The sequence below is a fragment of the Poecilia reticulata genome, linkage group LG17 (assembly GCF_000633615.1).
Source record: "Poecilia reticulata strain Guanapo linkage group LG17, Guppy_female_1.0+MT, whole genome shotgun sequence".
In the NCBI taxonomy this organism is placed as follows: Eukaryota; Metazoa; Chordata; class Actinopteri; order Cyprinodontiformes; family Poeciliidae; genus Poecilia; species Poecilia reticulata.
Genome location: NC_024347.1, coordinates 8,542,941 through 8,552,708, shown reverse-complemented (window position 1 = coordinate 8,552,708; position 9,768 = coordinate 8,542,941). Strand labels below are relative to the sequence as shown.

At 39.0% G+C, this 9,768-nt stretch overlaps 1 protein-coding gene across 1 annotated transcript; it reads left to right on the top strand.

Annotated features, from left to right (window-relative positions):
- Window positions 1-6,469: 6,469 nt before the first annotated feature.
- LOC108167110 (stress response protein nst1-like) lies at window positions 6,470-9,472 on the top strand. The gene has a single exon (XM_017310118.1). It carries the CDS (start codon window positions 7,537-7,539, stop codon window positions 8,050-8,052), a length of 516 nt encoding a protein of 171 aa, XP_017165607.1. The 5' UTR covers window positions 6,470-7,536; the 3' UTR covers window positions 8,053-9,472.
- The last annotated feature ends 296 nt before the right edge of the window (window positions 9,473-9,768 follow it).

The following is a 9,768-nucleotide window of genomic DNA, read 5'->3' as shown; positions in this document are numbered from 1 at the left end:
TTTGACCAGAATATTTTCTAGCATCATTTTATAAATGTCTGGCCCCTCCCCTTAGGATCTAAATGTGGGGCTGAACCAGTCAGCCAGCTGACTGCAGCATTCTAAAAGTTAATCATAAAATACAATTTCCAAGACTTTACACACACGTGGCGTTTAGACTCTCCTTCTGAAGCACATACTAAAATCCTGGTAGAAAAACTGAACAGTGATAACATGATGATGAACTTACAAGACTAACTTCATTTCTTTGCTTAGTCCAATTGGATAACATTTTCTGAGCTTCAGTAGGAAAGTAGAATGTTATCTGATTAGACAGATGCAGTAATTCTGTTTCTGGATGGCTCCGTGTGTTTGTGGCTTCTGTAGGTAAACTGGCGGAGTACGACACTGATGGAGATGGCGACTTTGATGTGGAGGACGCCAAGGTGCTTCTAGGCAAGTGGATTTATTTCTTTTTAACCAGCACTGCATTCACTGGTGATGATATGCGGCTTGTTCTCATCAGGACCTTGAAACAGCCTTAAATAATGATTGGATGATATTTCGTCTCATAACTTGGCTCAGATGTTCACCTAGAAACTCATTCTTCCTGTTCCTTCTTTTCTCTGTAGCAAAATCAAATCAAGTTCATTTAGCAACAAGTCCTTCACATCATAAAAACAAAAAAGTACAGAGTCATAGAACACACAGTCAACAAATGAAACATTACATTTTGTCAAGTGCCATCATATTGCTGATTAATGTTTCACTGATTACAGCACTTCTGACAAAGTTTCAGGATAAAACTAGACTGACTGACAAGCTGGCTCACGCCAGCTTTCAAACTTTTGTGTGAATATCATTCTATTTACAGTTGGAAGTCATTTTGTTTTCCATAAAACCAGGTTGTTGGATTGATTTGCCAAAACCCCCAAAATTGAACCGAAATTGGTCGATATGTAGATCTCATTCCATTAAGAAGCTACGACTGCATTTTAAAGCATTTCTTGTACATCACTGATATTTTGCTAAAATAGTCAGTCATAAAGATGAATCAGTGTGCCTGCGAATATGAAGAAACACTCTGAGGGATTTACTTTAACAGAGGAAGTTCTTGCTGCTATACACCATTAAAGCTGCAGTATGCAACTTTTCTAAAAAAAAAATATTTTTTGTTTACATTTTTAAAACTGTCACCATGTTGTGACAGTATAATATGAGGCAGGTGATGTGTCTCCATCTCCTCCCCGTGCTGCTATTGCCATCTGAAAAAATGCATGTCAAAAACAACCAAACAGCCAGAAACTAACTTTAAAATGATGTTTCATTTGGTGTCTGTATTCTTTTTGGATTTTGTGTTTAAAGTTTGATTCAGTTAAATATTCACATTAACTCCTCAACTAAGCTTTAACCCCAGGCTCCTGTGCTTTGCTGCTGTGGTTCATAATAAAACTGAGTGTCCAGATGTCTATTCATCATTTCTCTACTTAAAGTTAACATCCAAAAAGTTTGATAAGGCGCCTCATCAGGAAGTTCTGATGCTCTATCAGCCATGTTTGTTTGGAAACGGTAGAGCAGAGGCCAGTGACTTCATGTAAACGGACTAACAGTTTTAAGAAAATGTTAATTTCGAGAACTTAAAATTATGACATTATGATTATGTTTTGATTCAATTAATTGATTGATATTTTTTTCTTAAATAATTGTGATCAAAGCCCTGTTGACTGACCTTATGCAGCCTGCCACTGTGGCTTAGAAGCAGAGCGGCTGCATGTTGATTTCAAACCTTAAAGTCACATTTGTCCTTTCAGAAATCAAGCAGCTTAAACTGTTGATGAGAAGACACGTCAGATCCAGCTCGTAGTTTTGACTGTCTATTAGCTGCTACATTTGATCAGTTACCTCTCTATGCTGCGTTAATAGACCAGGAGAAGATTGTAGAAGATTTTAGTTCCAAATCTGCCAGCCACTGTGTTCAGCTGTTCAAACAGAAAATCAGTCACTTCCTGTTACTGCTGAGCAATCAGTGCAACTGTACGTAGCAGTTGCACCTGGCTTGACACCATAAATTATGCTTAGCAGTAATTTTGCAAATAATATGTAGTATAAATATTTAATTATACTACATGTTGTATTATAAAGGAGCAGAGTAAAATGCTTTTCTGGACCATGTATAAATGTTCTCCTTTGTGCCCCCACCGACAGCACACAGTCCATCAGAAATGGAATGTTAGATTGGCTCTTTGTCCTTTTTAGATGTGTTGAAATATATATACATATTTTGGTTTTTTACACATGAATCTTTAAGACATGTATTCATGAATCAGGTCTACATGAAAACATAATTGGAACTTTATAAATAGGAGTTCTAACTCCTATTTATAGGATTTATTTATTTTATTTATCAATTTATTTTCAGCATCCAAATAACATGTTTATTAGGTTTGCTGGTGTTCTTCCACTGCCCATAAAGCAGATTAGATTTACATTTTTAGCAAATAATTTGATTTATTATTTGGTATCCTTGTGAGGTCACAGTAAGCCCAGCCTTAGTTTTCCTTCAGCTTTCAATGTACTGTGTGTCCATTGCTGTCTGCACATAGCAATCAGTGTAATTCTTTTCTCCATAGGCATCCCTCTTTCTGTTAGCCTAGCTCTAGCCCCAGGCAGCGCTCCCTGTGCAGATGGTCTGACTGGTTCTAGTGATGTGAACAGTTCCCTCACCACCTAACCTTCGTGTTAAACTTCTCTTACCTTCTCCGTTTGTTTCTCCCCCTCCTTCTCTCTCCTCTCCTCCATCCTCTCTTCCCTCCTCAGCACATCTTTTTCCTTCATTTGATCAAACTTTCTTTTTTTCCACCTTATGTATGTTGTTCACTACTTTTGGTTATCACCTCCACACATTTGGTCCCTGAACTCCCCCTCACCCTCTTGTCTGCGTAGGCCTGACCAGTTTGGGCTGCGGTCAGGGGGAAGCCCAGGTTCTGGATTGGTTAGAAGAAGTGGAGGAAGGTGGCTCTGATTGGTTAAACAGTTTCTTCACTTTCCTGTACGCTGTGATAAACCCACTGGAGCCCCTGGAGGACGAGGAGGATCATGGCACCTCAGGAGTCATGAATGGTCAGCAGGAGGATGAGGAGGAAGAAGATGAGGAAGAAGTCAGACAGAGAGGTGCTAAAGAGGATGGAAATAAGGGTCAGAAGATCGTCATAGTGGGCCTACAGAACCAGTAGCAATGGCAGCAGCTGCTCAGAACAGTGCAGAATGTTCTTCCTACCTGCTTTAGCAGGTTCTGTCTTTTATCATTTCAAACTTTTTATAGATCCCAACGTCTCCAAGCCAGGGTTTTGCTATCCCAGCCTTTTCTCTCAGTGGAATTTAGTTCCTTTGTGAAGAACAGCTCCATTCTGTACAAACCCATACCCTTCACTTCAGTCTCACCAGTCCCATTCAGGTTCAGGCCAGTGATGCAGGCCAGGTTGGAACTGTGATTCAGTTCCAATCGATCAGAGCAGATCGATTGGAACTGACTAGTTCCAATCGTAGGCCAGACTGACTGCGCCCCTGGCAGACTTGGCCAGCCGTCTGCTGCAGCAGTCTGAGGGTGAGAGGATGAACACTGATGGAAAGCTGGACCTCAAACTTTACTGACTGAATTCCTGCATCAGCCGATCTTTTCCTATGATGTCAGCTCCTTAGCCTTGGAATGGAGAGGACCCTCAGGAACTCTGCTCTCACTTTCTCTCCATCAGCCCTTAAGAATTTAAACATACACTGCCTAGCCAAAGCAAAGTCACCAGCTGGATTTAACTAAGCAAATTGGTCCAAACCTCCTACTCCATAATTACTGCTTGGGCAACTATTTTTCAGCTGACAACAAATTATTTAATATTTAGGTTCTCATGTCTTAAACCATGTGGAAAGACGCATCTTGTCATTGTGTAAAAGATGTTAGATGTTTTCTCTGCTTGGTGCAATAATTTGAGCCTTTTTGAAACAGACTAAATAGATGCAGAAATGACTGAGTTATGAACTGCCAAGGTTTTATAATCGGTTGAAGGAAAAGTGGGGAAGCATCGTCTTTTAGAAAGAAACGTGGCCAGAAGAAATGAATGATGGCTGATCACTGAAGTGTTCTGTATGGATCGTCCTCCAGAGTTCAGACCTGAACCCCACTGACACTCTTTGATATGTTTTGTCTGGACAAGCAGTGGTCAGACTCTCCCATCATCAATACAAGATCTTGATGAAAAGTTAATGCAACATTGGATGGAAGTAACTCTGGTGGCATTGCAGAAGCTTATCGAAGCAACTCAACAGCGGTAAGCTAAGGGCGGTCCGAACAAATGTCAGTGACCATTTTGGTGGCAATTCTTTTATTTATTTATTTTTTATTTTTTTGGGCCGGTCAGAGTATATTTTCTGCACAAGCCTGCTGACACTTTAAAAATCATGAACTGTGTTGAGACTCCGCTGCATGCCAGAAATCTGAGCTGAAATCAGCTGCTACACACTTGTATAGTTTGCATGCATATTTGCCTTTTTTATGCCTCTTTCAAGTTTAGAACTTTTGGTTTTATATTGAGCAAATTTTCTTCACTAGTAAGAATAAACCTTTTGTATTTGGAATAAAACAAGATGTAAACGTTATAGTACATGAATGATTAGTACCCAGAATGCTGTAGGAATGTGGAAACCACAGCTGGAGGTGCTTCCTCTGGTGATGTGTGATGTATCTCAACGTCATACTAAACTGTGAAATATTATCAGATTGATGAAATTATTTTATGCCAGACACAAAGCCACACATTTATTCTACAAAGAAAGCAGAATTATTGTGCTGAAGGAAATCTAATGAGATTTACTCGAATTACAGATTATTAACATTTGTGATGGGGAATATCAACTTCAAATTTACTGCAATATTTTGTGGTTTTAACTACTTTCATGACAAAGCTGGATCTAAAATTTAATTAAATCTTTTGGACTTATAACTTCTCAGTGCTTAGTGAAGCCAACTGTTCAAATAGATTTCATTACATTGACTTCCCTGCCAGCATGCCTATGTGGGCCTATGTGGCCTAAACCCATTTAGGGCACCCATGAGGCGCCACCGTGGAACCCGCAGACAAACCCAGATGGGACCCATATGTCTGCCCTCCTTTTCCCCACATGGGGCCCACTTAGGCATGCTGGCAGGGTTGTTAGTACAGCTCTACCATTTAGCCATGCAAAATAAAGATTCCATTCATTCATATTTTGAAACATGAATACAGCATTTATTATTAGTTTAAGGGAAACGGAAAAAGGAAACATATACCGTATTTTCCGCACTATAAGGCGCACCTTCAATGAATGGCCTATATTATTATAAGGCGCATAGAATAGACCCTTCAGTTTAGTTTGCTGATTTGTTCCGTACTCTATTATTACACATCTACATTTGTAAATAAGTGATCCCCGAGTACTTTATATAGTAGGCTGCCCCAGTCATTGTTTCACTCACACGCTGCCGCTGCAGTCTCTGTCTCTCTCCCCCCGCCCCTCCCCTCCTGGCTTTAAATGTATTATCAAACTTTATTAACAAACCAGCGTTCTGACAACTATCCCAGCATGCACTTCTTCTTCTACGACCGAAAATGAAGTCAGGAGCTGCTTACCGTAGTTGCTAGACCTGTTGTGGCTCAATATTGGTCCATATATAAGGCGCATCTGATTATAAGGTTGCACTGTCAGCTTTTCAGGAAATTGAAGGTTTTTAGGTGCGCCTTATAGTGTGGAAAATACGGCACATGTCTTGACGGAAAGTTGTGTGTAAGGACAAGGAAAAACTATATTTATACTTTTTTGGTCCTCCATACACACTGACATGTGAATGATGGTACATTGTGCAGCTCTAGTTTTAATGTCTCATACGACGAGATCTCTTTACACCCCTAGTTACACCAGATATCTTATGCTTGGTGTTTTTGTAGTTGACTTGACAGTTATTTTATGTTACAGTTTAGCAATGATTCAAGGGGACTGGCTGATACTTTTCCTCAACTAAAATGTATATCTTCATATTTAATGTTTGTCAGTGTTGCTTTTGAGTTCTGAACTTTTAAAGGTGTAATATAAAGACATGAGGTGATCAGAGGATTGTTCAGGACTGGAAGTGTTTCGACTCACTAAATTCAGAAAATGTCAGTAATGAACACCTGTTGTGTGTTCTTCTGCATATAGTATCAAATGACTTATTGCCATGGTTAGTTTTTTTTTGTTTTTCTCCCTCTTCCCCTTTGTGTGTGTGTTCAGCTAAGGAGAGAAGGAAACACGAAGGAAGCAAAGCTGACGAGAGTAAATATTTGGTGAATAAGAGCAGTTTTTTTATTCCTTATCTTGTTTTTATACAACATCAGATGATAAACCTGCAGAAGGGCCATGCAGAGGAGCTAATAAAGGTATAGTTGCAACAGCCACACGAATGAAGATGTGCCGTGTTCAAGTGTAGCATGGACTAATGGATAAAAGACTAAAGTCCACTTCTGCATGGTTTTGGTCTTGGACTAAACGAAGTGTGAAAATAAAACTACCTGTACTTGGTTTTCATTTGAATGAATTCTCAGTTTACTTGTTGGTTGAGATTTGCAGATTAAAATTGGAACCACAAGTTTACATACACTGAACACATACCCATGGTTTGAATGGAATCAGAAAAACCTCTTTAAGTCAGAATGACTACTTGATAAATGAATCGATAAATGAGAATGTCAGATTTATTTATGGATGTCTTCAAAATCAGAAGCTTACTGTATGTTTACTGTCTCTATAAATGATGAGGGAATGTCCAGATGATGATGTCATGGCTTTGGAAACCTCTGATTGGTTCACTGACATATTTGAGTTAACTGGAGTCACACCTGAGGATGTTCTTCAAGGCCGTGGAACACACCGCTTTCTGGTTTGACACGATGGGAAGGTCAGCAGAAATGAACCAAGATATCAGGAAGAGAGTCATGGAGCTGCTCCAGTCTGGTTCATCCTGGGAACCATTTACTGATGCTTGCAGCTGCTGCGTTCTTCTGTTGAAAGGAAGTTAAACTCTGGTTGTAAATTTGTCTTGAGATGGACAATAATCCTAAGATACAGCCAGGTTACATAGTGACTTTCGGTGTGGTCATGAGAAAGCCCTGGTCTCGACCTTGTAGAGAATGAGGGAAGAGAGAGAGCGAGAGAATGAGGCGGCCTACAAACCTGACTCGGTTCCAGCAGTTCTGTCCGATGGAATGGACCAGGTAATGCTGCCAAATATGGAGGAAGTATGTAAACTTCAAATTTTGAAGACCTTGATAAATACGTTTCTTAGGCTTTTGTGGCATTTGGAAAATAGAAATAATTCTGGTAACTCAAATTAACCTAAAACAAGAAGTTTGGTCTGGTTTAACTTGAGACAGTGAGGGAAAAAATGTCTTTTTATTCAGTGTATGTAAACTACTGGTGTCAACTATATTTGCTGTGGATGGCCATCCTGAATTTAAACCGATTTTCCCATGGCTGCCTGCTGTGAACCTGAGCATGGTGTTGCTCCTCATCCTTCCTCTGATTGGTGCGGCACCAAACAGTGTTGTTGATGGTTCTGTCCCAGAATCCCCTTCACCCAGAGATGTTGGCTTGAAGCTTCGGGAGGCTCTGAAGCAGCAGCTGGTCATCATCCATGAGCGTGTGGAGGCCAAGAAGATGGCTAAGCTGGCTCTGGCTGAAGTCAGGCAGCTGCTGGCTAAAGAAGAGGAGGAAAAGGAGCTGGACCTGGGCAGGAAGGAAATAACTGCTAGGGTGAAGGAGAGAGTGGCCAGCAGACTAAAGGAGGAGGAGGAAAAGATGGAAAAAGAAGAGATGGAAAAGGCTCTGGAAAAAGTGCAAAAGGAAAAGGCTGAGGAAAAGGAAGAAGAGACCAAAGATAAGGGAAGGGAGAAGAAATCAAAGAAAAGACGGGAAAAAGTGCTGGGAAATGAAGACAAAGTGAAATTGACTCTCAAAGAAAAATGGAAGAAAATTAGAGCTGAGAAATCTGTTAAAGGAGGCAAAAAATAAACTCAGAGCTCTGTACATTTTATAAGAAAGGCAATCCCAGCCACTTTTGATTGGTGGGCTGGTAGTCAATATATGTTATATTGAATAGTCGTTACCTGTGTAATAAATACCAGAACCTCTAAATGATGGGACTATAGGTCCTGATCTGTTTTACCTGTTATTCCTGCTTTGTTTAAATATGACCCTTTAAATGGAGACAGTGCAGTCAGCTGATCGTTGTATGGAAACCAGTCTTTCCATTTGCACTGTTGTGACTCCAGAGCAAGGAGTCATGAAATCACACCTCAATAACATCTCATATTATCTAATTTTGCTCTTACTTTTTTGTGAATTTAGAAAATCTAATTGCTCAATAGATTTTTAAGTGTCTGAGTGTAAAATATTAATATTCACAAAAGCATTAGGTGAGATCAGTGAGAAGGCTGAAGTGTTTCTGCTAGTAATTGTGTCGACTTTCTACAGAATTTCCCCCAAAAAATGGATCAGACTGAAAAAAATCAAGCCATAAATAATGTTTTCACAGAATTAAAAAGAATTCTCTATTAAAAATGTCATAATTTTTACGTTCTGATTCTTAACATTTACAGAAGCATTAATGTTGTAGCTAAAATCACCTAAAATAATAGATGGAAAATAAAAAATAGTACCTTAAATTAGGTACTGTTTTTGTCATGATCTGCGATCCCTAACACACAGCACATCAAAGCACTTTTAAACTTGATTTGTTTATTTTCAATAAGTTTTGACTAGACTGAAGAATCTAATGGACCTAGCTTGGTAGATGGAATAAATAGATTTTTCTTTTGCCAATAAAGATCGTTCACTGGTTTAAAACTCTTTTTTTATATATATTTTTTGTTTAGTTTTGTGTTCTTTGTATCTTCACAAGTAAATTATGTATCAGCATTTGTTTGATTTCAATGAAGTTGGAAGACTTGATGCCAGAGGATGATGACGTTTCATATCCAGTCAGGATGGAGCAGAACACTGAATCCCACTGCATCGTCTCAGTAAACATTCTCTATTCAGAGCAGACGTGCATCAGAGAAAACACACATGCTTCAAACACATTATGGGACTTGATGCTTCTCAATTTCTATTCCATGTCCTCACGTTTCGACTTGTGTAAAGCATTTTTTAAAACATGTTTTACACAGTTGTCACAGGAAACTAACAGCAGCTTTAGGTCTTCACTGTAAACTTTACAAGTTTTTCATTACAATTTCATTTTCTATACACTGCTCTGTTGACATTACTTTGGGGTAGCATCTGTAGTTACACATTTTAACACAAAAATGTACGTGTGAAATCCTGGATTGTATAAGTACAAGTTGGTTAACAGTGAAGAAAATGGAAAAACATAATGCAGTTAAAATCTACTGTAAACGGTAAAAATAAAATTATTCAATTGACAAAGTTAGCCATACCTCTACCTTTTGTACCTCCATGAGCCATACTTTAACAATACTAGAATGTTGAAATGCTGGGAGACTGCAAAGGAAACCAAAACCATTCAAACAAACCGAATGGGAAGAAGGATGGAGGTAAATCCAGAAGACTCTACAAGACAAGCTGCTGGTTGTTAAAACAGACTAGTGGACCACCAATGAATCAGCCCCGATTTCCTTAGTTTTGAGTAACCAGTGATCAGTATTTTAAAATCAATTATTCATTCATTAACAAAGTCTCTCTTTTTTAAAGACCTTTTTAAGTCAC